This window comes from Cyprinodon tularosa, unplaced genomic scaffold (genome assembly GCF_016077235.1).
Source record: "Cyprinodon tularosa strain WSP-4 unplaced genomic scaffold, ASM1607723v1 ctg115, whole genome shotgun sequence".
In the NCBI taxonomy this organism is placed as follows: domain Eukaryota; kingdom Metazoa; phylum Chordata; class Actinopteri; order Cyprinodontiformes; family Cyprinodontidae; genus Cyprinodon; species Cyprinodon tularosa.
This window is the reverse complement of record NW_024037948.1, coordinates 1,130,554-1,158,512: the sequence shown is the minus strand read 5'-3', so window position 1 is coordinate 1,158,512 and position 27,959 is coordinate 1,130,554. Positions and strand designations below refer to the sequence as shown.

At 36.2% G+C, this 27,959-nt stretch overlaps 2 protein-coding genes across 3 annotated transcripts in view; one reads left to right on the top strand and one right to left on the bottom strand.

The window, feature by feature from the left end:
- The window catches only part of LOC119797054 (pikachurin), a 49,548-nt gene extending 48,657 nt beyond the window's left edge, over positions 1–891 (bottom strand). For both annotated transcript variants that reach the window (XM_038305940.1, XM_038305951.1), the window contains exon 1: positions 786–891. In XM_038305940.1, the coding sequence (XP_038161868.1) occupies positions 786–891 (106 nt within the window). The remainder of the gene's footprint in view (positions 1–785) is intronic.
- Positions 892–10,690: 9,799 nt separating this feature from the next.
- Positions 10,691–16,250, top strand: LOC119796613 (glial cell line-derived neurotrophic factor-like). Its single transcript, XM_038305245.1, has 2 exons — positions 10,691–11,275; positions 13,277–16,250. The coding sequence occupies exons 1-2, from the start codon at positions 11,077–11,079 to the stop codon at positions 13,834–13,836; spliced, it is 759 nt and encodes a 252-aa protein (XP_038161173.1). The 5' UTR covers positions 10,691–11,076; the 3' UTR covers positions 13,837–16,250.
- The last annotated feature ends 11,709 nt before the right edge of the window (positions 16,251–27,959 follow it).

The window sequence follows — 27,959 nt, the reverse complement described above, 5'->3', positions numbered from 1 at the left end:
GAAACAAAGAAATATAGAAACCAATAAAAAATTAGGTTTAATTAGGGTTTAAATTGAAGGATTTCGGCAAAGATGACAACTGTGAAGACTGCTTTTAAGTTAGAACAAAGCGTAGCTCTTTTAGAAACCTTTATTTCCCCTTCTCTCTGAACATTATTCACAGGGATGGATGGATGGATGGATGGATGGATGGATGGATGGATGGATGGATGGATGGATGGATGGATGGATGGATGGATGGATGGATGGATGGATGGATGGAATTATGTTTTTCACAAAGTGAAGGAAATAGGTGTGGAACAAGGAGAGACTCTTCCATTCATGCATAATCTGCCACTTCAGAGAAAATAACATAATGATGTTGAAACAACAGCAACTGCTTTTCAGTGATCTCTGGGATCAGAAGGGTAACAGAAAAGGTAAATGAAGAAGGTGAAGAAAAAAGACAATGTAAAACAAAAAGGAGAATGGAAATGGAAAAAAAAAATAAATAAATAAACTTCTTATTAGGAAAGGTATTTAAATTCATATTCAGGATTTTTTGGGATAAAATTTCCATTTTGAAATTGGATTTGAAAATACATGATCAAATTCCAGCATTTAATGGTGGATTAATAAATACATTTTACAATTCCTCTGAATTAAATTTATTATGAAATGCTTTTCAAAATGGATTTAAATGTTTTCTTTTACATTTACTCTCTAGGTCCTCTATATCTCAGCACTAGGTTTAATTTTCCCAGAGCTGCTATAGTTTGTAGAAGGTGAAACTACACTGAACTCACCTGATCTCCGCGCATTTGATCTTCTGGCACCAACAGAAACGCTGGCAGAGCAGATAGACAAGAAAATGAAGTATAGAAGACTTTTTTCTTTACATGTAAGATCCATAACTTTGCTTGGTCAAATCCGCATTTTAGGACACGTCCAAACAAAAAAGAGCATTTAACTTTTTCTTTTAACTAGATGTTTTGCGAATGGGGGAGTTGTCTTAAAGAAAAGCTCTTCAGTTATTCTGTTATCCAAATGCGCGCTCCAAATACGCATGAGAGTTGGCCGCGGAGGAGAGAATAGCCGCGGTTTGAGACTGATAAGATTACAGTCTGCAAAAGATCACTGGGGAGGGTCATGAACCGAAAAACAGCCCATTGAGCATGCTCCCCTGACAGGCGCTCTGATAGACGATGGAAAGATTTGTCCACACAATTCAGCCGCTGATTGTTCTTCACGAACACCGATGAATGGCGCTAACGGTGGTTTTTACTCATGGAGATCGCTGTCGTGTCACGCTCCGGCTCGTTTTAGACAGCCACACAACCAAGTGCAATGGATGTTGGGCCAATTAGAGCTAAGAGGATAATAAGCGTCTAATCCGCACACTGGACACAGATGGAGAGCATGCTTTGGAGTAGGAGCGGGGGAAGAAGCTCAAACAACAGACTGAATATTAATGCTGTGATTGTGTGGTTTGGTTAGGAGATCACTTTAGATTTGTACAGTCAGATTTATTCTTTTTTGTTTGTTTTTTTCTGTTTTTTTCTTCTTTTGTTTCCAAATTTGATTGAAAGTGAAAGAAAAATTGGACACGATCCTAAAGACAGTCCCTGGCTCAGATGTTTTTTTGTTTTTTTCTTGTCATTAACAGAAATTTCACAGAATCAAAAACTAATTAAACTTAAAAAATTAATAAATAAAAAGATCATACTACTTTAAAGGTATAAAGAAGAACAACACGTTCGAAGTCAAATAATGGAGAAAAACTGCAAATACATAATCAGAAAGAATGAAAAAAGAATAACTTTTCGTGCTGTATTTTGCCCTAACATTCTGAAAACATCCTGTAAGTCATGATAGAGGCAAAGGGTGGAGCAAATGTTCCTAATAAGCCATCGTCTGGATATATTTTTACCACACCAATCCTATAGTGTAAAAGTCTGGCAAAATAGAAACCAAAAGTACACTACAGCCAATAGGCAAACTTAAAAAAAAATAACAATGAGGGTTAATCCATAGAGTAAACAGAGAAGATGCAAACCTATGATTTATAACATAATGTGCATTGAAACTGTTTGGATTTAGTAAAACACAAAATAGCACAGGTAAGTACAAATCAAGACTTAATCTGCTGCTTAGTTTTTGACATTATTCTACCTTTACAATCAAGATGTGGCATTAAAAATATCCAATGTTTGTTACAGACTGATTGATTGACTTTATTGATCTCACAGTGGAGGAATTTACTCATTACATCGGCTCATTAGTCAAAAAGAAGAAGGTTCCAAAAGGAGGAAAAGGTGCGTATATATATATATATATATATATATATATATATATATATATATATATATATATATATATATATATCATGTGAACGGCTTTATATATATATATATATATATATATATATATATATATATATATATATATATATATATATATATATATATATATATATATATACATATATATATATATATATATATATATATATATATATATATATATATATATATATATATATATATATATATATATATATATATATATATATATATATATATATATATAAAGCCGTTCACATGAGCTCAAGTAATAAGTCAAGTAAAGGTCCTGGTTTGGGGAAGAGAAAGCTGCCAGTGTGGATCCTTAGGCATGACTCTTCACGCTAATGCCTACCTAATACAATGATGACTGCCAGTACCAGATGCCCATATCTGAAGCACTGGAAACTGTCAAGCAAAGGCTCCAAACCTTGGCTAGCCACCTAAAGAGGTACATGAGAGACAAGGAAGCCAGATGGGTAAATCGGCAATTTGCAATTCAACCAGCGAAAGGGTACGCTCAGTGGCAGGGGAGCGATAGTAGAACAGTCCTACCAAGGCTGGAAACTGAACAGTAATGGAAAGGAATATGGGAGGAGGCAGCACACAACAGTGATGCACAGTGGTTGTTTGCTCTGAGAGACGACTTCCGCATCTTCCCTGAACAGAATCCAGTCACCATCACAGTGACATCCAAGAAAGAGTCTCAGGTATGAAAAACTGGACAGCACCAGGCCCAGACATGATACACACCTACTGGCTAAAGAAACTCACAGCACTCTATGAATGCCTGGCAGCACAAATGAACCAGCTGCTTAGAGATGGGAACCACCCTGAATGGCTAACCGAAGGGCACACAATCCTAATCCTCCCTCAATGGGTACAGTCCATCCTGTTTCAATACAGGCACATTGGAATTTTCACAGCTAGGGCAGCAATTCTTTACTGACAAAAATACAAACAATAATGAATCTTGGTTACAAAGTACTTCTAATAATAATGTATACCTATTACTGTTACCTCGACCTCCAAGTGGCTCGGCAGGCTCAAAAGATAGAAAATTATATTAAACAGAGAACTTTTGTTTGAAGCAAGGAGTCTCTCTTGCTTCAAACTATTTCAAGCAAGTGATCCAAGTGTTTCAGTGCCTGATGCATTTTCTGTCACAGTTTGTTTGGAGGTTTTTGTGAGGACCCATGCAGAGGCTGAGAGGCAGAGGTGAGTTCTTTGATGATTTAATGGGATAAGACAGGTAGCAAAAACAGGAATCCAAAAGTCCAACTTAAAAATGTTAAACAAAAACAAGTGTCCAAAAATCCAACATAAAAATTAAACATTAACCAGAACCATGGAGACAGCAGGAGAAAACTATCACAAGGTGCCGGGATGAGACAAAATAAGACGAGGAACCAGCAATGAGGAACTGCATAAGGAGTGTATTTATGGGAGACTGAAAAAAAGAGAGGACTAACGAGCAGATTGGGAGCAGGTGTGAGCAGAGCAGAACAGGAAAGGAGCTAGGGAAAAGGAGAACGCAAGAGGGCATCAGAGGAAAAGCAAAGAAAAACCTAAGAAACTTAAATAAATCCAGAACACACCAATAAAGCTAGAAAACAAAGAAAAACATGGATAAACGTGAAACTGAAAACCAGCAGAACCAAGATCGTTATACTTTCAGATTAATGTGCTTCGCCCTTATTATATGAAGTATCCAGAAATTAATAGATTCATTTGACACTTATTTTATGTATTTTTTCTAAAACTGCCTTACAGTATGGAATAAAATAATTTAGAATTGACAATTTTCTTGTTGAACTGTTCAGGAACATTGTGATGTAAATGTGAGATCTAAATACAGCTGTACTTGAAAGTTTACATACCCTCCCACTAAAGAAAATGATAAATTCACACTAGTAATTTAAAGAATTCCACTTTGATGAACCAGTAGACTGTCATAATTTAGCATGTAATCTGTTCCTTGCAGATATCTATTTTCTTGTTGGTATCTTTTCATATCTTTTAACATATTAGATGTTCATATCTAGTCCCAAAGTATCTAAATTTGTTTTGAATAGATGTCACCTATGTCATTTTTATTTGTGTCATAGTTGCAACCATTACTTTATATGTTTCTTATTGAATAATATTTGTTGACACCTGTTTTGGTACACTTTTAAAATCGTTTGATTTTAATTTGATTTCCCATTTTGTCTTTGGTGTTTTATCACATTTTATTACAGTTTTATTACAAAACATTATCTGTTACCATTGGCATGGTTACCGTAACACATAGAAAAGTCAAAAACAGAGGTTTCTCATGAATTTAGCTTTTAAAAAGGTGAATGAACATGGTTCACCAAAGTATCCAGCTCATCAGGCCAGCAGTCAGGCACATTAAAGTAGTTAAAAGCATAGAAAATGTCACCATAAAAATGTCTTGGTTGAAGCAAATTCTTCTGAACTGTTTTCCAATTGAACAAAATGCCTGTCTTCCTGATGTTTCCCCTGAGGCCTGTGGCTGATTGAAACATAGACGACATTCAATAAAATGTTGCCTTTCATTCTCTTTCAGTAATGGCTTTCATCTTTTAGAAAACTGTCACATAATGCAAGGCACTGACAGCTCCATAAATAACCCTGTCAAAAAGCATAATTCTGTTCAATGTCAGTAATGTTAATGGTAATTATAATACCCAAAACTAAAGGATCATACTGTCTTAATCTCGGCTCTCCAAGAAATGTTCAGAGGATTCAGTTTATTATATCTTTAACTCAAATGAATTGTATATTACTCATAAGAGGTAGTGTTCCTCACTACTTAAAGTAACTTAATGTAAAAAAAAAAAAAACTGGAAGAAAAAAAAATGCTCTTACATGCTATAGAGGAAAATCTTATCTATAGTGGTTCATAAATATTTTTAAGGTCAAATGTCAACATTAATTCTCAATGGCTAGACGGTCTCTGTTGCGACAGTGGAATTTATAATGCAGATTTAGTTTCTCACACATTTACAATTGGCTCTCGTAAATTCAAATTTTATTGAAAAGTATAAGATATATTTAAATCAGAAGTATTCATTAAAAATAGCTTACTGTAAATGTAATGAAATTAATTCAGTTTATTAAACTGTTATTAGGTGTGACATTGGGAATAATTTGTTTAGACACTTGGATATTCAGGAATTTAAATATGCAGCTTAGTATTTTAGGATGATGAGTTTTCCAAGGAAATCACTGATCCCCACAAATTGAGCTCAATGGTTCCCTCTACTGGACAAATACTTACAGTAGAGGAACTCACATGGACAGAATAAAAAAAAAAAAACAGTAGCAGACATGGACAAAGTTACAATTTTTGCATTAAAGTATCTAACAAGTCAATTTAAAATGAGAAGATACATTATTTTCCAAATGAATTAAATGCAGATCCTAAAAAATACATATTTTTCTTCCTGCAATAATTATGTGGTCTCCGCCACACCAACTTTCAATGTGTCCAGTGATAGTAGCACAAATGAAGAGTATCCACTAATGGCATCATGGCACTGATGAAGCTAAAAATAATGTTTTAAGATTATTTTCAGACTTACATTATTATACAGTTAGTTTAAAAACTACGATTCTTAAACTAATTGGTAAGAAGCTGTCCCAGGGATTCAGCTCCACTCTTACTCGAGAAAAATCTAAAGTAAACTTTATAAAACTTTGCAACTGTTACTGACATTCCTTCAACACCATTTAATTCCCTGTGGTTAAAGGAAGTGAACGGCATCCACTCTCACAGCTCTGGTAGTTTGATCACTCTCACCCCCAGGCCGCAGAGGCAACAAACAGCACATGGTGTTGATTACTTTCTAAACACAGCATTGGGTCAAGAAAAATGTGCTTTTTAATCCATTCATAACCTATGCTTGCGATGGGAACTTACTGCTTTTGCTAAATCATAGCTTGGATTTCTAATCTCATCTGTCATTATTTTTGAAACACCCCAATTATAAAAGAGGATAAACCTACTAAGCATAAATATACATTTCTTGTATTTTAGTGACATCTTAAGATGTAATTATCTTACTATTACCTCTAGATCGGCTGATCTTTGCCGTAAAGAATTATGTTCACTGTAACAGAGGAGACTGTTTTAATTTCTACTAAAATTAGACAATCCCAATGAGTTCATCTGAAAGTTTATACCAAGACATTGTTCGTTCCAAGAACTCAATGGTTTTAGATAACTTCTTTGACACGTTTTTCTTTCTTTTTCTTTTTTTAAGAGGAAGGTTGTCAGTACTAAGGACCCCGAAGTCAAACAGACAGATAGATGTCATTAACAAAACTGTTTATTAATGTATGTCGGATCTGCAAGTCAGCAGGTAGGACATTGAAAAGCCATAATCTCTGTAGACAGAAATGTCAGGTTAGTGACCACGTAAATCGGACGCAAGACAATTACGGGCGTGTGAGTCACTAATCTAGTTTTTGGGTCTGGGTCTGTGCCCAGAAGAAGGACGAGAATCCAGACGGATAGCGACCACCAGCATGCGGCAAACGCCGCCCTGAAAGTTCCAGGAGCAGAAGCCTAGAAGCCTGCTGAACTGGCTGATGATCAGATCCAAGCAGACGAAGGAAGGCAGGACTTTCCAGAAGACAAAGTCAAAGCCATTGTCGAAGAGGTTAACAGGAGTCCAGGACAGAAGATCAGAGATCCAAAGAGGTACAGAGGGGAAATCCAAGTCGAAGTCAGGAGGCAGATCCAGGTTTAATCCACAGGCAGAAACCAGCAGGAGTCTGAAGACAGGTCAGGCAAACAAATCTGAAACAGGAACAGGCAGACTCAGAGGCCTGAAGGTAGAACTGGTCAGGATCTGGCAATCAGAATAACAAACAGGCTCACTAGAGAACTCTCACCGCAGGCCCAAATAATCTGGCACTGATGACTGCAAGCAGGCAGTTTAAATAGAGACTAGAGCAGGTGAAATAGATGAACAGTGATGAGAAACTGGGTGGAGCTAGGCAGGTGAATGGAATGACCCATTAAGCCAGTCATCAGTGCCAAGATCATGACAAAGGTAACTTGATATTGGTGAATCACTATAACACACAAGTTAGGACATTTGGTCTTGAGATGACTAATGGCTGAGTAATTCCTTCTCAAAAGATAAGGTCTATTAAAATCTTTTTCAGATCAGAGGTTTTGAAGGGATCAGCTCTTCCTGAATTATTTTTATGCAAGTAAACAGATCCTGTATAGATGTGTGAAATGTAAATCAGGGTTAGAGGCTAAGAGATTCTGAAATAATGTGAAAATCTGGAAAATCTGTGAACATCTTTACTATCCAGCATAAGCATATGTTAATCAACACATAGATAGTTGGCTGGTTAAAACTAACTTGAAACTAACTGAAAACATCGACAATAACTTGGTCTATATTCTCACTATACCTTAATTTTAATTCTTTTGACATGTTGCAGCACTGCTGGCATTTATATCACGCAATTGTGAAATATGCAAAAAGAAAGCATTGAATGTCAATGTGACAAACCCTCCCACTCACAGGTTTACATAAAATCAGTGATTCTGTTTTGAATGCATTTAAAATGCTTAAATTTGAGCCTTCCTTTGAGGCATGCGAGAGATTTATGTACTTTATGAAGAAAAAGCGAACATATCAGGGCTCCTATATGCCTCTTTACTTTTTAAGATTTTGTCTTGGTTCCTTGTTTTGCTGACTTTCACTCGTAACTATGACTTTATCTTCATTAAATGACTTTGTTAATCATTTAAAGCTCTCAGGTTCTCCTGCTGATGCTATACCCCCTTGATGTTAAAGACGTTATTTCAGTTATAGCTTTAACTGTTAGGCCCTCGGTTAGGATGTCTGTTATTCTCCATGTGTTTCCCGCCCCTTGACTCAATTTTAATGAAAGCACTGGATTGCTTTTTATTGTTATGCAGATGATAATCATGTTTATGTCCCACTTAAACAGGAAGATACATTTTGTATGGAAGATTTGATCACATTTCATAAGGAATTCAAATCTTGGGTGTCTTCTAACTTTTTTCAGTTTCAATGAAAAGAAGACTTAGGTGATGATCTTTAGTCTAATCTCCCTGGTGGGTCTTCTTCGTGTGAAGACAGTCTCTCTGACAAATAACATAACACCTTTTTTGGAGTTCATTTAACAAGCTTTCATTTGTTTTAGGTATTTAAATGGCCTTGCTTATGCCCCTCCATACCTCTTTGATCAGATGTTGTTTAAGGTTTTGGGTACACAGAAGTAAAGGGGAGATTGGGCTTTTACCATTAAAGCTTCTAAACTATGGAATCTTTGTTACTGTCTTCCAAAAAGCCGCTTTATTGGCATTTGACCTGATATAAGTTGATGATTTTATTCTATTTATTTTTCCAGTCTGTGTCATAATATCATGTTTTCATTTCATTTTATTTCTATTTCAAACTTTTTCACTTTAAATTCTACTTTTTTTTTTGTTGCTTTTTTTAAATCATTCTTGTTTAGCACCTTGGTCACTCAGTCCAAGCTCTGATCAGTGTCAATGTGGTCGATGCTTTATACATAAAGTTGGCTAGGCAACATGGTAAAGCAAGCAAATGCTTCCTTTTTTTCTTGTAAAACATATTTTGTTAAGCTTCTCTGAGCTGAACATTGTTCTAGGTCTACTTTCTCATGTTTTCCACCATGAATTAAATCGTATTTTAGTAGCATCTTAGATGAGTGAAATTTAGCCCCAAAATATTTGCTTGTCTTAACAACGTTGTCATAAAGAAACCATCATGTTTCACAAAAAGGCGAATACTCTTCATTTATAGATATTTTTACATATAGAAAAATAAACTTTTTTGATTCTCTCATTCAGTCAGCTGGCCTTGTTATTTTGCCCTATAATCTCCAGTTTCCCCATCATTCTCCCAGGGTTTACTGACCTTATTTTACCAATAAGAGTTTCAGACAAACTGTCTTCTTTTTTTTACTTCCTTTTATTCTGCTTTTTTGTGGTACAATATTTGTGTTGTACAAATGTTTTTTTGCTTTTATCCTGCTTATATTTTTTTCTGTTTTATTCAGTCCATGTACTAAATTGTGCTATACAAATAAAATTGCATTGCCTTAACTTGTCATTTAGAATTACAATAATTGTTTTAATTTGATATATCAATATTTGAAATACATTTTTTCTCACTGAAGTTGCAGCAAGAGACTTCCATACAATGCCAAATAAGGATATCATGTAAATGCATCATTAGTCGGCTTTAAATTGTAGCTTGAATTGAATGTGGTGAAAGGAGTCATCTGGACAAAGCTAGAATAACAGCTTACTGGCTAATGAGCAGGGGCGGAGCTAGATGGATGGCCAATCACTGGCCACCCATGTGGCCACCCCTACCATTTTTTCCCTCTAATACAGATGTTGGGAGCAGTAATACTCTCATTTTCATTTTTCATATATTACTATTTTTTCATGTATTCCTAATTTCTTGACTACAAAAACACTGTGGTTAATTATACAAATCAATATACCGGTACTAATGTAACAGACCCGGGCTTGGGGCCTGTTGGGCAGAATAAATGTTCCTGTAAAACAGGAGAATAAATGAGACAAGCGACGGGTGAAGTTTCTCCATGTCTCGCTTCTGCCGCATTGAAGAAGCAGAGCCTATGGCCTCACTATGGCGTCTCATGGAGCAATGTGCCACCTTCTGGTGTGTGTGTGCAACTACAACTCAAACAAATTATTACCCAAAATCAGTCTTTCTCTTAAAATCAAACAAACAATAATGTGAATACACATCATTGTGTCACACTAACATTAAAGATGATAAATACAGAATTCATGCTCTTTTTAGAACTAGATTTTGTGTTTTATGGAGTAAAGAGAAAATAATGTGTCTCTGCAATTCATTTAGGAGTCTTTAGTGAAATCATACATAAATAACAATTTTAATAAAATTGTATTAAATGATCAATTTATATAGATATTTGTACTTCTAAATATCAATTTTATGCAGAATGATTATCAATAAAAGTAGGTAAGTAATGACAATGGAAAAGATGTTCGCCCCAGAACTCCAACCTGAATCCACTATACCTTTTATCCAGAAAGCACAGATGTTTAAATACATGCGTCTATTTCTTAGCAAAGGCTGTAGGAAAGTATAGTTATTCTGATATTAGGCTTGACCCTGAGGTTGAGGGCGCCTATCCGCTTTCTGCCACCCCTCAGTCTACAATGGTTATTGCCTGGCCACCCTTATAAACATTTTCTGGCTACGCCCCTGCTAATTAGAAACATGTTTCAAAGCTGGAGAGGATGTGGAATGAAGTGGAAAGTGTGAAACCTCGCCCTTCACCAAAACTTTCTCAAAACATAATTCCACTACTACAGGGAGCAACAGTGGATCAGGGTCAGCCTTGGATATGAACGCCAGCCCTCTGGGTATCTGCATGGGGAGGAGACAGAAGGGCCACTAGACGTCAGCACCTTTCCACATCCATCCAGCTTCTGTTCGGCTGCTCTCTGTTAGAGATTCGCCTTCCCAAAAGGAACCTACGAGAGAGATTTTAAACGAACTCAGGCTGTTATTTTTCTTATGCATTTTGCAGAGAAACTCTGAAGAAACTTTGTGTTCTGCATCTTCCTGTATCACCTTCAAAACATTTTTTTCTATGTTCATTTTCATCAAATGAGACTCTCGGATTGCACATCGCGCCATGTCCTTCTGTCGAACTGAAGTGGACCATGAGGTTATGGGACATCCTGATCACTTGTTTGATTCTGCACAGTGCAGGCAGGCTCAGCTCTCCTATCCGGGGCCAACAGCGGTCTGCGTCTGCAGAGAGTCCCCTGGAGGCCCCCCCGGTTCAGCTCCGCTGGCCCCTCATCTCTCCGGACATTAACCCTGCAGAGGCAGCAGGCGAACTGGACTCAGGAGAAAAATGTAAGAAACTAAACTTAGAATTGTTTATTGCTGTATAACTGTGGAACTTTAATTAAATAAAAAATATTAAATTCAATAAATGTGCATAATTTGAATTAAAAATGAACTAAAATCAATTTGTTTGTGTTTAATGTTTGTAATGTCTGTCTGTTAAACATTTAAATCAACAAGAAACAAAAAACCCTGTTAACAGTTTTTTAAAGCATTAATATATGCTAAAACCTTAGAGCTATTACAAAATGTATCTGAGGTTATGAATACATAATATTTCATCCAATAGTGCTAAGTGTGAGAATTACTTTGTTGTTTTTTTTCTTTACCATAATCAAATAAAAGACTGAAGCACAGGCAAGGTATTTCAATATTCATAACATTTCTATTTAATTAATGATTTCATGCATATGATCAATAAGCCGACGTTAGTAAAGTTTTGACCTCTGCAAAAGTAAAACACCCCCTTTATGGACTTGGTTCATATTAGTGGGGGTCAGTAGGTTAAAGGCTTGCAGAGAGGGAAGGGATCCTGGATCAAATCCAAGTTTTCTATATTTCTTCCCATCGGGTTAAGTGTTTGTGTATTTGTTTAAAGGTAAATGCTTTATTTATTTCTGTAGGCTGTGTTTATGTCTGTCTCACTAAATAAGATAAATCCTATCTCTCTAACTATGTATTTTGTTTAAAAATGGATATTAATCACTTTTCTAATCACAGACTGACATTTGACATGAAGCTTAATGACAGTTTAGTTTCAAAAACTTTTTAAACATAAGAGAAATAGTTTTATTTGTAGAATGTAGAGCACTACACTTCCAACACACAGAGAAAAACATTTTAAGCCTGCTTATATTTTAGATTTTAGCTGTATTTTCTTCTGTTATGTGGATTGGTTGAAAGGCTGGGATGCATAGTCTCTCTTAACTATCACTGGCAAGAAGATTCAACAAAAAGACATCCAACCATAAACAGAACTCACCTCGAAAAAAATCTATGTAGAGTCTCTGGTTTGCCTAACATGCTTGTTTTGGATTGTATGAGGAAGCTGGAGTCCCCAGAGAAAACCCCGGCATGTTCAGGGAAGCACATGACATACATAAAGAAAAGGTCTGTACAGATTGGAAATGGAAACATTCTTGGGGTCACCCCAGCTGTCCATAGCATAAAATTGAGTTTGCTTTCTCTAGAGAGGCTCTCCCTGAAAAGGTTTGTTTGTGTACATCGCATTTACAGATGTTGTGAAGCCAAGCAAAATTCAATAACTAAAAATCGTTTAAAACTCCCAAACACACTGAAAGCAGCCAAACCAACAAAAAGAAACCTCAAAGAAAATTAACCGAAAGGCATGGGATGATAAATGGAGGATTTCCCTGGAGGTTAACCAGAATGGAGTGGAGGAGGGAGTAACAGGATTCAATAGCCACTGGAGGAGGCCAAAGCCGCTGATGAGACTAAAAGACCAGAAAGAAAAAAATGCAAGAAAAAAAACAGAAATGTGTGGAAACTCAGCTGTGAACACAAGAAGCAATAAATAATTTCAAAATGCAGCCAAAATAAGTTTTAATGTTGCAAAAGCAATTATTACAACACATGAAAAAATACACGTGTTACTAAAAATGGATATTCAAAGCCTTTTTTAACCATGGTGTTGTCATTGTCGTCATATATGTCGGGTGTAATTAAGGGAGAAACTTTATGGATCCATATTGAACCAAGTATAGAGCAGAGAAACTCTGAAAATGGAAGGTGAAAACTTAGTCTGTTGAAAGTTTAGAAACAGACTTATCCTGGCTGGGTGTCCATACATGGCTGATTTATCTTTATTTAGATTCAAAGCTGTCTTATTTGTGTTTTATTTGTTTAACATCAATTTATCAGATTGGATCTATCAGCTGAATAAGAGAAATAATAGGCAGACAACATATATAGTTTTGATTACCACCAAGGAACAAGATCTAAGATCAGGTGTGTTGTAAAGCTAATATTTTTTTTATTAATGCGTTTCAGATTCCATTGAAGAGCTTATCCAAAATGATAAAAATGCTATGGATTTCATCAAAGTAGTGATCAATAGAGTGCGCCGATCCTCCTCAGCAGAGTCTTTCTCTACCTCCTTCTCTTCCCACCTCAGCGAAAACTGGATCCGGAGGACTCGGCACAGAAGGAAGAGGAAGAAGGGAGCAAAGCTGAAGAGAGGCAAAGAGGAGAAAATAGAAAATAAAGGAGTCAAAATGAGTGGGAGGATTGGAAGAGGAGGAGGTGGTGGACGAGGACAGGGCTGCGTGCTCCGACAGATTCACCTCAACGTAACAGACCTGGGCCTGGGCTACAGCTCCGGTGAGGAAATGATATTCAGATACTGTTCAGGACCCTGCAGAAAGTCAGAAACCAACTATGATAAAATCCTGTTTAACCTGGTCAACAAAAGGAAACTCCCCGCCAAAGACGTGCCCCTGCAAGCCTGCTGTCGGCCAATCGCGTTTGACGATGACCTCTCCTTTCTGGACGACAACCTGATTTACCACACTGTAAGGAAACACTCTGCCAGGAAATGTGGCTGTGTGTGAATTTATGTCACATAGAATAGGATTTAGGCTATTAGTTATACTTCATATTTTTACATTAAAACTATGCTGCATAATGTGATTGTAAAAGTCAACAGGTGGCAGTATTAGTTGTTCTGTTTAATGATTAAGTTCTTTTACACCTAATCTGCTGCAAAGACAATGAACTCTCTAATGGTTACAGTTTTCAAACTACATATTTGATACTAAAAAGGAAGAACTGGCTACTAGTGACATCCTCTTGAATATGTCAGTCACACATGAAAAACGATTTATAAAATGTATATTGTTTTAACTTATTGACATATTTATTTCCCTTTATAAAGGTATAAATGCTATTTATTGCTGTGAATGGATATCCTCAAATATTTTAACATGTTAACATAAGAGTTTCTATTATAGGAGGTGATGTTTAGGGTTCTTAGTTGATCTGCACAGTCGAGTAAGGATGCTGTTTTTTTCTCTTTACATCATTTGGCTATCAGTCTTTCAGTTATGGTTATATATAATGCAGGTTTATCAAGTTTAAAGGATTTGTTTTTCCATCAATAAAGAAAATACAATTTTAAAGTGAAGCAAACAAAAATCTGATTTCTGTTAAATGGGGATCTGTAAATAAAAGCACATTTGCTCTATTAAGGTATAGGGGAAGATTCCCTTTCTACTAAACCATGTAGTTCAACCATTTCTATGGGTTTTTGATATGTAGTTGTATTTAACCAAGCTTAGAAAATGGGTCAGCCCAATCTGCTTTTAGATTGAAATTCCCGTGTATTTATTTTTAACTTTACTATCAGTGCAGTGAATATTTTGCCGTTGATATTTTTTAAGTGTCCCTCTGCATCAACAATCTGTTCTTACAGACTAAATTTGTAACATTCCAGAATTTACCCAGGGTGTGTAATGACAGAAGAGCCACACTTTGGAGCCCCTTTTGTAAATTTGCTGCTATCTAAACTATCTAATGCTTGAAATAGCCTTAATATTTGCGTCTTTCTATGACACTTTAATCCATTTTTGTCATGCTTATCGCTGCTGGGGTGGCGAGAGGTACTGGTGCCTATCTCCAGCTGTCAGCGGGCGATAGGCAGGGTACCCCATGGACACCAGTCTATCGCAGGGCAACCAAGAGACAAACAATCATTCATGTACATACTTACACATACCGAGAATCTAGAATAGAATAGAATAGAAAATCCCTTTTTTGTCCCCCAATCGGGAAAATGTGGTTTTACAGCAGCAAAAGGATTATAGAAAAAATTATCACACAAATTTGGACATTATAAGAGTGTGTAAAATAACATAATAGTGAAGAGTGAAAAAAATATATGTATATATAAATTACTGTACTGTAAGGTGTTATAAATACCGTGTACCTGGAGAATAAATAACCAATGTACAGCTGTGGGCATTTTTACAGTAATTCAATTTTAAAACAGCAGCAATGTCAGATATGTGCAAAATGACAGCAGCCTGTTATTTAGCTGACTAAGAGATACAAACTATGCAAAAATTGGCATGAAGGTAACTTATTGAGCTTGTTAAAAATAGTAATTATTATAAAGAGCTGCTGGGTGGAAGGGCCTGGGATAATGCTAACTGTTGCATTTAGGGGGCAGCAACCGGTCACTGAAGGAGCTTTCCAGTTCTGCAACAGTTTCATGCATGGAGTGAAAGACATCATCCAACAGAGTTGTTAATTTAGTTAGGATCCTTTTGTTTACCACCTCCAATTACAGAGCTAGCCTTCCTGATCCGCTTATCAAGCCGCTTTCTCTCAGCTACAGATAAGCCACTGCTTCAGCAGTCAGCTCCATAGAAGAGAAGCCAATAGAAAAGCCAATTAACCTAACAGTCAAGTTTTTGGACCGTGGGAGGAAGCCGGAGTACTCTGAGAGAACCCATGCATGCACAGGCAGAACATGCAAACTCCATGCAGAAAGACTACAGGCCGGGAATCGAACCCAGGACCTTTTTGCAGCAACGCCACCCACTGTGCAAAAATCTGACAAATATAGAATTCCTTTTAGATTAAATACATCCCAAAAAAATTATAAAAGCAGTAGAAAGAAAATATTTTAGAAACACTGAAACCAAAGCCTATCTGACTGGAGTTAGAAATAAGTTAGAGCTCTGTCCCCTTTACTGACCTCTCTTCTAGAGTTGCGTAAGAAGCCTTAAAATAAATAAACTTGAAAACTTTAAAAACTAAAGCCCATTTTAAAATCCGTTGCTATTCACAAAAATTGCTAATATGAATTAGTTTGAGGACTTGGACAGAAGAATGGGTTCTGCTATATGTGTTAAGGGGGCCATTTTTTATTGATTTGTTCAGTTATAGTTTATTTGCAGCTTCTGTAATATTGTCTTCTACCATGTCCTGCTTCACTCTGCTCTAGTAAAAAAAAAAAAAAAAATACAGGCCTACATCATCACATATTCTCCACTATACTTAACCACAGGCATGACTTAGTGTTTCAAAAACTCTCCCTTTGTTTTATGTCAAACCCAGCATGACTGTTGTTTCAAAAGCTTTAGACCAATAAGGCCAAAGCAAATGGTTCCGGTAAAAGGGCCTAGCAGTGTTCAAGCAAACTCCAAACATTTAAGTATTACTGATTAGGCCTTTTCCTGTCATTTGTTTTACCACAACATTAAAGGAAAATCAAAGTTTAAGTTAAGTTTTTTCCATGCCAATAAAAATGAGTTAGGGCTCTATTTAATCCAGCAGTTTAAACAACAATAAACTATTTATCTAGTTTGGTTCCCACTGCAGTAGGTTTGTCTAAGAGCCTGTTTTTGAATCATACAAAATGAAAAAAAAAGGGGAAATCTACATCTTTTCTGCAAGTAACTAGGATTCAAGCTTTAAATTCACAATTTAATATCAAGTTTGAAATGTCATTCGTAATCCTACATAGCAGGTGAATTTTATACATTTATGTCATACTTTTATGTATTTCTTGCCAACTTGTTGCATGGTCGTTTGGGTTAAAATAACATAAATGATAACATAGCCTAGATATCTAAATAACATAACAATACTGATAAAAGAAGGCTTGCCTGCTTCTATCCTGAGAGAAAAACATCTATACCTTTTTCTTGCACCAAGTAAAGCGGATGTGGTTTAAAAAGAACATGAGTTGCTCTTTCAGCTGTTTCCTGATAACAAGGAAGAAAAATAAATATCTAATATATAAATACATATCCTAATTCTTATCAGACTGATGACAGGTAGAACTTAAAAATGAGAAGAATATTGCATAAACTTATACCTAAACATTTCAACTAAATCCCTATAAGCAGATGGCACTGTGGACAATGAGAGCTGGAAAACCTTATAGCACAAAAAGAACAGTGGTGAGGTGAGGAGCAGATGTTGAAAGATCAAGGAGGAAATATTTAAAACAGCACAATTCAAAGGTGGAAAATATCCTGGGATGAGAATGAATATAAAGATGATGGAAGTGGGGAACTCAGGAGGGGTGATCGTGTGTCTCTTCAATAAGGTGTGTGGTAGATATCTGAGCTGCATACTCTCCATCACATTTTCCTTTTGCTGTCGCTTTAGCTTCGAGTCACAAAAAGTAGTTTCTCATTAGTTTTACTGCCTTATATAAGCTGCTGTTTATAAATCAGAAATAATATTGCAGGGATACATTCAGAATTTTAGTTGTTGCTGTGATTCTGCTCTTAAAAAACATAATTTTGCCAGATCTGCGCATGACAGTTTGATTTATTACATTTAATAATACTGGCAAAATATTGTATGTTGGATTGTATCTATAAAACCTGTTGCCTGAATCTTTGATTGGAAATTGGATCTGCTTAATCAGTGTCTTAGTCAGAAAGACAGGAGTTTAACCTGAGTTAGCCCTAAACAGATTTTTAAACTGAGTGCTTAAGATAATTTGTTTTTTAATTGTTGGTTTCAATCTGCTGTTATTGATCATAGAGTATCTTCACAGACATAGATTTCCTGCAATAATCATGCAGCCTGAAGTATAGGGCATAATGATAGAGCTAACAAATATAGGACTGGATAAGACTCCTTATGGTCTGTTTTTTTGTATTCATATGAACACCAAGTACATTGGGAGTTTATTCCCTACATTATATTAGCACAATCACATATCCACACACCATCCACCTCTTATGTCCCTCCAAAATTTTATGACTGAAGTACAGGAGTGACTATGACCTTAATTTTCTTGAGCTTGAATTAGGAATGGAAGAATTTGGAAAAAAGACATATGGCAAAGATTTAAAAATATACTATCCACAGTTTTATGTAACTCCTAATTTTTATTGTATGTTTTCTAAACATATGATATAGAATCTAAAATGTAAAGCTAAGAAAAAATGGAATGTTGAGATAAGATGAAGGAGGAGATCTTCATGTCTTATTTAAGACCCCCAGGAGGCCTGTACATCAAGACCTAAGAAAGACTATAACAAAATGCGTATGCTCTCAGTTAGGAGCAAGGGACAACAAGAAAGACTTGATCTAGACTAGAACACCTTAAGGGTTTTTAGTAGACTGGAAAGAGTTGAAATCTGATTGTTTATAACTTTACAGATATGACAGGAAGAGGGGGATTAAAAGAGTGAAATGGGATTTTGGATAGAACTCAAGCAGCAGAACTTTGGCCCACTTTAAATTAGAAACAGTCTTGGCGTTAGCTGCAAAAAAAAGGTAAAGGTTTTGAAAATATCACCTAATGTCACAGCTTTCGCAGATGATCTTATGTTATTCGGCGATGAATAATAATGGAGGATGCCATCAGGAAAATCTCAGTTTAACTGGGATTTAATGGAACAAGTATAGAATATCAAGATGTTAATATCAGTAGAACAGTTTGTTCACTATTAACATCACCAGCCTGCTGTGGTCAAATCCCAAAAACATAAACCCACCTAGCAAATATTTACAAAATTTTAGCTATTTAAGTTTCAGGTCTGAAAATCTGGTTTTAAGAAAGTCTTCCACTAAATGACATTCCTGCTATATGAATATTTTCCTCTACTTAGTAATTTCACCTGACCGTTGATTTAAAGGTAAACTTATATAAGGAGAAACATCAAATAAAATAGTGAAATTATAACTGAAAAGGTTAAGTATATTTCAATCATATGTAACAATAACTAGCAGGTAGGGGGTACAAATACCTGGCAATCATTTTATCAAAGGAGTGGACTGGATACACAGCTATGACACTTTCTACAAGATGTGAACAACGCTAAAGGATGACCTATGAAGGCATTGAGGAACCATCAGCTGATAGGTCTATTATGTAAAAGATAGTACCTTCAGTCATCCACATATAAATAAAAAAAAATAAAAAGAAAATGCCTATATCATAGGTATAAACCTACAGTCCTGAGGTACCCTGTCAATAACAAAGAAGCACTAGTGTTACAAACTGTAGCTGCTTACAAGCTGTTTTTCTAAAATCTTTGATGCACTGTAGTGAGGGGTTTGAATGTCAATGACAAACTCCCAGTAAAACCTAATCCCAAGTGGCAACTGTTACTCAGCCCAAGACAGAAAGGATAAATCACTATACTGTCATCTATTGCTCCAGACAAGAGAGAAAACCATTAGAGCCAACCAACAGTCAAAGCGTAGTGTCGGTGTCAGATAAGTTCCCTGTTCCTTTGTTCATGCCGACAGATGAGCTTGTAATAACGGATAGTGTTTCTCTGTTTGACAGTAGGAGGATGATGTTCCAAACAGATGCTAAATACTGGAAGAACTGTATTAGTTAACACCTTGTTGTTAACTAAGATCATCAGATATAAGCCCTGCTGAACAAATTTGACCTGCTTTGTTTTTCAGATTTACAAGCTTATTGTGCTTTAGGGACTTATTTTTTGTTTGATAAAAACCTTTTGAGGGTTGTTGTTTTATTGGTGGTCATAGCAATTAGTTTATCGCAGAGAAAGTTTTGCAGCCCAAATGGTAAATGTTACACATTAGACTCAAATTAATTCGAACCATAATTGTTTGGTTTTTTTGCTTGTTGTTCCCCCAAGGTTGACTCAAATCTAAATTAGTGTGTTCATAAGGCATGAACCTGAACGATTACATAGCCTACTGTAGAGGCTATTGGTTTGAAGGTTTTTTGGTTAAATTAACTCACCTCAGGTCGTTAATACAGGGCCTAGTGGTTAGAGCATTGCGCTTGGGTCCTGGAGGTTCTGAGTTTAAGTCTTACACATTCCCACAGACTGCCACTCTGGTTCCCTCAGCAAGACCCTTAACCCCAGACTGCTCCCCAGGCGCCACACAATGGCAGCCCACTGCTCCCCAAAGGGATTGGTTAAATGCAGAGAGTGGATTTCCCCATTGTGGGAAAATAAAGGGATTTACCTTTTAAAGGGGTGGGGTGACCTAGTGGTTAGTGCATTGCGCTTGGACCCCAGAGGTTCTGAGTTCAAGCCCCACTCCCACAGACTGCCACTCTGAGTCCCTAAGCAAGACCCTTAAACCCATACTGCTCCCCGGGCGCTGCACAATGGCAGCCCACTGCTCTCCAAGGGGGTGGGTTAAATGCAAGGAGGGAATTTCATTGCTATGTACTTGTGACAGTGTAATGAAAATAAAGTTGAATTCAAATTCAAAATTCATTTTATTATTCATTAGGGGGTTTATTCCTGGTTCTTTGTACACTCTTCCTTTACCTGTTGGAGATTTGTGTTTTTGTTTGTTTACTTATATATATTGCATCAACCACCTACAGTAAAGTAAAAGCAGACAAAAAAAAAACAGACGTGCATGTCCAGTTGAATGGCCAATCTAACTTACCTGTAGGTTAGAGCGTGTATGCTTGTCTGTCATGTTTGTCTCTGTGTTGGTCTTGGTGGGCTACTTTATTTACAGGGGATATGCAACACCTGCAAAGAATAAGTAAGTATAGAAAATGGGTGGATAGCCATGTTTCTCCTCTTTCCTATCTCACCTGATCATGATTACTAATCAGCACACCTGTCTGCTGTCTCACATGCCCTCATTACCTCCTTTGTATGTCTCTCAGCTTGTTGACTTTTTCACCACCTGTCATCTTCCTCTGTTGTCTTGACTGTTCCTTTAGAGTTCATATGAGTCCATTTTTGTTGCTTTTTTTTTTATACCAGAACCTGCTTCACTGCTCTCTGCCTTCTTTAATCCTGTTGGTTTGGAAAATAAATATGTTCAGTTTTCATAGCTAACCACCTCCTTTCTCCATGGGTTCTGGACCTTATTTAATGGAATATTTCCAAATATATACAAAGATGAGCTTGCTAAAAGAGCTTCTTCAGTGATTGTAGACTTCTAGCCACTTATCAGCTGTCATATGTTTGTGATAAATCAACGAAGGCAAAACCAGTTATAAGCTCTAAAGGAAAATCTTTTTTATATATATATATATATATTCCAGGTTGGTTTATGTAATTAGAATATTCTTCCAAACATTGCTTGAAGTATTTACTCAGATTGCAGACACCTTTTTTAAGAGGCATAAAGCAAAAATAGCATAAATCTGAAAAGGTACAAATTTTCTTTATTGGAACTGCATGGCAATGGGGTATTGTGTTGTTTTGATTTTCATAAGCGGTAGTCAAATTTATTGAGAATATTCTTTACAAAAGAAAAAATAAATAAATCCAGATAAATTAATTCATTTAAGCAAAGCCACATATGAAAGCTGGGAGTCACATTAATGTGTTTGTTTACTATACATCTGCAAAGAGACTCTGTATGGCATTGCTGAACCACAAAGTCTGTCAGTCTAACTCAGCATATATATATTCAGTGCAAGCCACAGAGGATGGAACGGAAATCTTAAAAAAGGAAAGATAGATGCTGACATTACATGAAGACAATAATCTCTTGTATTAACTGTCTGAACAAATATCTGACCCCTTTTTACCATCCAAGCTGATAAAAATTGTGTTGCTAATCAAATATTCTTACATCATAGAATTATTTGGATCCTGAAAGCAGAGGTTTGGTCCCCTGACTGAGTACAATGCAGTAAAAACAAGCACTCTAGTTCTGTCAATATAACACAAACCAGAGACGAGGGGGATTAACATTAGGCTGTAACACTGATCATCAACTGGTACTATCACCTAACCTCCTGTCTGAAACATCAGCTGCAAATCTCCCACTTATCAGCTACACCCCACCCCATGCTTCACACACGCATTACCCAGCATTGGAACTTCAGGTGAATTATACATGGGTTTTGCCAGAGATCAGTCAGCACTATCTTTTAGCATCTTGTACATTAAAAATAAATAAAAATATTCCCTGAAAGACTGTTTTGAATTGTCAACGGATTTTAATTTTAGCTGTGTTAGAAGTTCACAACAAAAGGGGGCATATTTTAACAGCTAAAGCAACATGTGAAAGCTTAATTTAACTTTCTGACGGGATGTCATTATTCAGTCTGAAGTTACAAGATATAGGTTATCCCATTTGACCCGATTTTCTGCAGTGAATGAAGTCTCACCTTCATGTTGTCAAGTGAGAGGTGTCTGGTGGTTAAAATATTCATGTGAAACTTGAGAAAATGCTTTCCTGCTGTGTTGCAGTGCCTTCACACCTTTGCGGCATCACCATGTTTGTGTTTATATATGACACAAGCATGCGTATTTATACAGATTTTAAAATATATATACACATTCACAGAGGAGACAATAAACCAATTCATCTTAACAAGAGGTGTCTTTTGTTGAAAGTATACGTGAATCTTTCTGTCATTTCCCCCCCTTGTTTAAATAAGATATTAGCTTTGCTTTTCTAAACCTTTCTTTTTTTTTTTTTATAAATATGCCTTAACATGTTTTATATCTGTGCTTTCTTATTAAATCCTATAGCTGTATAGTATGCAGGGGAATAGTTTTAAAATAATTACAATGATCTCTCATAGTTATGAAAGAAAAACTAATCTAATTAACTAACTTTGTTATCACACATCAATGTTCTCTCACTGATATCAAGTTCTGTTAAATACCTGTTAGAGAATCTGTGTAATTCTGCTTATGTGAGAATGATAAGGATGGATGTGTGTGATGGATAGTGAGGCAAAATAGTAGTGCTCATAAAGATAACTTTCTGAATATAAAGGACATCTACAAGCAGTCTTAGAACCCCCTCCCTATAAATCTTTGATTATCTGTGAGTCCTCGTCAATTGGACATGCAATGTTTGTTTTTGACCTCCTGACTAAATCAGGAAATAAATGAACGTGATTGGCTGCAAGGAGAGTGGAAATAGAGGACACTGAGTTTATTGAACAAAACCTGCTCCAGACCAGGTTAACTTCAGGGCTATGTTACTATGGTAACAGAAACAGAGGATGAGGAAACTTTATTGTTGAAAAACAGTTTCCTCTTTCAGAGATTCCCTGATTTCAAATTTAGAAAACTTTTCAAAGTTTTTCAGTGAACCTGCTTTGTGAAAAACGTCCCTGTGCTGCTATAAAATAACATTACAAAAAAAAATAAAAAAATGGAACAGTACCTGATTGGATCCAAGCTGGTATCTTTCTGCTTCTTCATTTCATCAAACACACCGTGAGACCTACTGAGCAGCAATGGTTAAAATCAAATCTCTATCATGAAACTGTCCTTCTCAAGATATAATACTTACACCCATTACCGGTATATTCTAAAGTGTTTATTAAAGATTTAGATCTTTATTCATTGTTTACCCTGCATGTAACAGACCTTGAGTAACACACATCATTTGAATTTGACATTTGCATCTCACACAACAGCTGTCATTCTGGGGTTATCAAGGTTAAGAATGTGGGAAAATACACATAGCATACATTCTTAAAAAGCAAGTGTTCATGACTCTCATTGTTTAAACATACACCTCAGGAGTACCTCTGCCAAGGTACTGAGTGGAACTGCACTAATCTTCTTTCTAAACAGAGTTGTGTGGGTACGGGTGGGACTAAGACTCTCGGAGGGAAAACAGACCTACCAGTCACATCAATCTACCTCTATTTCTGCAGTTGATCATTATTTTATGTCAATATGCCTTCAAACACCATTTTCATTTACTGCTGTAGCTCTGCAGCAGCCCCTTGTGTCTTCCAAAAAAATTTAATAAATAAATCAAACCCATCACTGGTATCTTTGTTTTTTGTATGTATATCTCATTATTCTTGAGTTTCTTTGCATATGAAGAAGCTCAACATAAGCAACATATGTTTAATCTTTCAACTTTTTCAAAATTGTTGGATTTCTATTCCAGCATTTCCTTTTCTATTCCAAAAATAGATATATATCCTGTATACCAATGCTAATAAACTTTATAACTACTTTAGTTTTAATCACATTGTATTTACGTTTCATTTATGGATAGATCCCCCTTTCTTATAAGATGACACAGAAGCAGTTGATTTAACTTCAATTTAACATATATTAATATAGTCATTCATTCATTTATTCATTCCTTTTACATGGCATACATATCTTTCCTAAATTTCATTCACTTTTTCCCCCATGTCATCAAATAACAAAATTAAACAAAGCAGGTTTCATCCAAAGAGGCTGCACCCATCATGATCCAGCATTAAATGGCCGTTATTAGCAATTATTAGGCTGACAAGCAAAGAATCGATCTGATGGCAGCTCTATATCGTTAGCACTAAGAACTTTGTTCATTAGATTATTTATAAAGGTAATCCTAGCCTGTTGGATTCCATAAATACCTTTTAGTCCTTTTAAAACATGTTATTCCATGACTGACATCTGTTTCCTTTCTGAGGTGAATGAACTCTGAAACAGATCCTACTGGAGCAGAAAATGGCTCACAGGGAACCACTAGTTTCAACTTCTGACTCAGAGCCCCTTCACCACCTCTATGCGACCTTCCATCCTTTAAAACGACCTTCTCAGGACCTCTTGCAGTGCTGTAATAACCCCTGTTAATGTCTAAAAGGGTGAGACAAATGTGTAGAAATATGATATCTCTGTCCAATTGTTCTACCTGTCACCAACACACATCATCTAACTGTAATACAAAAAAGTAACTATGAAGGGTGCAAAGAGACAATTGCTAACATTTTTAACACATGACATAGATTTACAACACAAAACTTGTTTATTTACCTGTTGGGTTATGCTGCGCATGTCTCTATACCACAGTGAATTGGACACATCTTTAATAAACAAACATCATCTGGGTCGGGAGTAATTTGACTCTGTATTTTATCTGGCCTTTATTAACCTTTAGTGAGTAGAAGAGCAGTAAGTGTAATCATTACCTCAAACTGTGTGTGTACAGAAATTACTAAACCAATACTGCTAGTGGTGGCTTTGCTGGTAAGTTGATTTAGATGTATGGGTGAGAACAGTATAGAGGATAATTGGTGTTCTCTGCGCGTCCCGAGCCTGTATCATCATAAACCCTTATTTCCCTACCATGTACTGCTCTCCTTGCTGCCCTCAGGGAACAGGCTTGGCAGCATTCTATGCAGGACCAGCAGGTTCTGAAACAGCTTTTTCACTGCTGCTATCAGACTGATAAACTGTTGAAACTCTAATCAAGTCACTAAACATGACTCCGCATCACACTTGTAAATATGATATATGCACAATATGGTTAATTTTCAAATCCCTTTTAGAACAGAACTCAACTCAATGTTTCTACTGCATTTGCACCATATTCTTCTGATCACTACTGCACTTTAAAAAATGGAAATGTTCATTTCACTGCTGTTAGATCCTCATTCACCGTTGAAAAGCTGTATGCAATGAAATTTCGTTTTGTATACACTCTTTGTATACAAGATGACAATAAAGTTTCTCTATGTCTAATTGCTGACATGTTTCTTTTATTCAAAGTTCCTTCATCCCCCAAAAGTGATTTTTTTTTTGTAAATAAAGTTGTTGTGGGTGACTGTAAATCTGACAGTTAACAAGTTCTTTCTGATCCATGTTTGTACAGTAGTGATTATTCTCAACCATATGAAGATGTTGGATAGGGCTGAGGACTCCATCAATAACTGGACCAACCAGTTTTTCCCTGTATAATGTATACATTTTAACTGCATTTTATGGTTGCTTTGGTTATCTTTTTCTTGTAATTTTTTTTAATGACCAAAAACCTTCAAGTGTGGCAAAAAGCTAAATAAATGTCATGAAAATACTTCCTACAAAATCTCTGAGTAGTTGTTGGAAAGGACATGACTTTAAAGGAGCAAGAGGAACTCACTGAAACAAGCAAGATCGTTTCAACCATTTCTGCCGGGGTATCCCTTTGGTGTTCATCGAAACAGGCCCGGCTTTCACACTGAGCATAAATACAATTAGAAACTATAGTATTAATTATATCTATAATATGTACTGAGTTGGAGTGTCATTTTTTTGTGTAATTTTGGTTGGTGGTGCGATCAACTTTGTAAATGTAAAAAATGCTGTGGCTCAAAAAATGTTGAAAATCACTGGATTATACAACCCATTACTCTCAGAGGCCAAGAACTTTGTCATCCACATAGCACTTTGCTTATAAAATTCACCAAAGAGAAGAGGCTAAAGAGTAATTAAGAGGTAATTGTAGGTTTTTTTTTTTTTTTTGCATTTGATAGATTTTTTGGTAATGGTAAATCAATTCATTTTACTCATCCAGTATGGCTCAGAACAGTACAATACTAAATAAGATGGGAAAATGGTCTTTCACATTGAGACCAAAAACTAAACAAACTGAACAGGCGGTCAAATCTCAAACAGCCTATGGGCGAGAGGCAGAGTACCCCCTGGACAGATCCACAGTTTGTCGAAGAGGGGTAATTATATTTTTTGAAAATCTCATTAAGATGTGTCTGAAAGATGCTTAGAATGGCTTTGTGTGCCTTTTGGGGAATAGGAGTTTGTGCTGCATTCAACACACTCACAGACAACAGTGAAATCACTCCGATACCTACCATACCTTTTTCTTATCTCAAGCATTTAATTTTGACAAAAAAAATGATATCACTGATAATAAAAAAGAGAGGTGAAATAATATCTAAATTCCCTTAAGGCTTGAAAAAGCATTATTAAAATAAATTAAAACGATTGGATATAAATTAATTAGAAACATAGTAGTCATAATTTGGACACACCCCTCAAAGAGTTTTGAGAGAAAGAAAATCATTTCAGAAACGTTCTCCTCTGCAAATTAAACAGAAGTAAATCCCTGTTATAGGTTTTTAAATCTCACCCAAAAAACATCCCAAATGCTTCCTGTTTAACTGGTAAGAGTACAAATGTATTTGGCTGACAGCACAAGGCACCAAATCAGTTTAATAGTTTCATTTTTTACCTCCTTGAACACTCAGAAGACAGACAGTATTAGGTTTTGAGTCAGACTCTCATTACAGTGGCTGCACCAGTTCTCTGTGTGTTTGGCACACAGCTAAGGCAAAGGTTGATTTGTCTGAATCTGGAGACAATTAGTGGCTGGAACAGAATTCAAAAAGCATGAGGCATTCAAAGACGGGGCTCCCAGTTTCACAGTGCTGTTTTGACAGAGAGCTGTGAGAGAAAAGGGAAGTGAAGCCATTTCCTTTTTGTCCTCCACTGGAAAACAAATCGTTCTGGATGAGATAAACCAATAAATGTGAGCTTCTCATTCCTGAGAGGAGTTTGGGATGATTTAAAAGTTTGGATACATACTTTGAAACAAACCTCTTACCTACTTTTAAAATCTCTAATGAGAGCCGAGAGAACACAAAATCCTTACAACAGTTCAAATATATAAAGTTCCCTTGTCTTAAATAGTGCTTCCATTTCTAAATACCCTAACCAGTAAAAAAAAACATCTAAAAGTGATCTGAGGTCCCTCTAGCTTCAGCATCACAGCACTAGCCTTTTAAACCCTGCTTTATTTCCCAGGGATAAAATGCTCCTCCCATGACCGCCACCAAAGCCAGCACACAGACCCATATGCCTTAGTGTGTTTTCTGTTGTAGTGGAAGTTATCCATCACATTCTGACTCCAACCCTGCAACTCTGTGGAGCCCCAGTCATTTCATCTCTTCCCATCACATCTGCCAAAACATTTCTACAATGCTTTCAGAGCACTTTTCAGATGCTCCCTGCGTAAAAATGACCAACATGTTAGCCTACAAACATAATGGGAA

Bases quoted from the DNA above. Each gene is read 5' to 3' on its own strand.
- LOC119796613 (XM_038305245.1), top strand. From the start codon at position 11,077: ATGAGGTTATGGGACATCCTGATCACTTGTTTGATTCTGCACAGTGCA. The intron at 11,276-13,276 runs GTAAGAAACTAA...AATGCGTTTCAG, and splicing joins ACTGGACTCAGGAGAAAAAT to ATTCCATTGAAGAGCTTATC.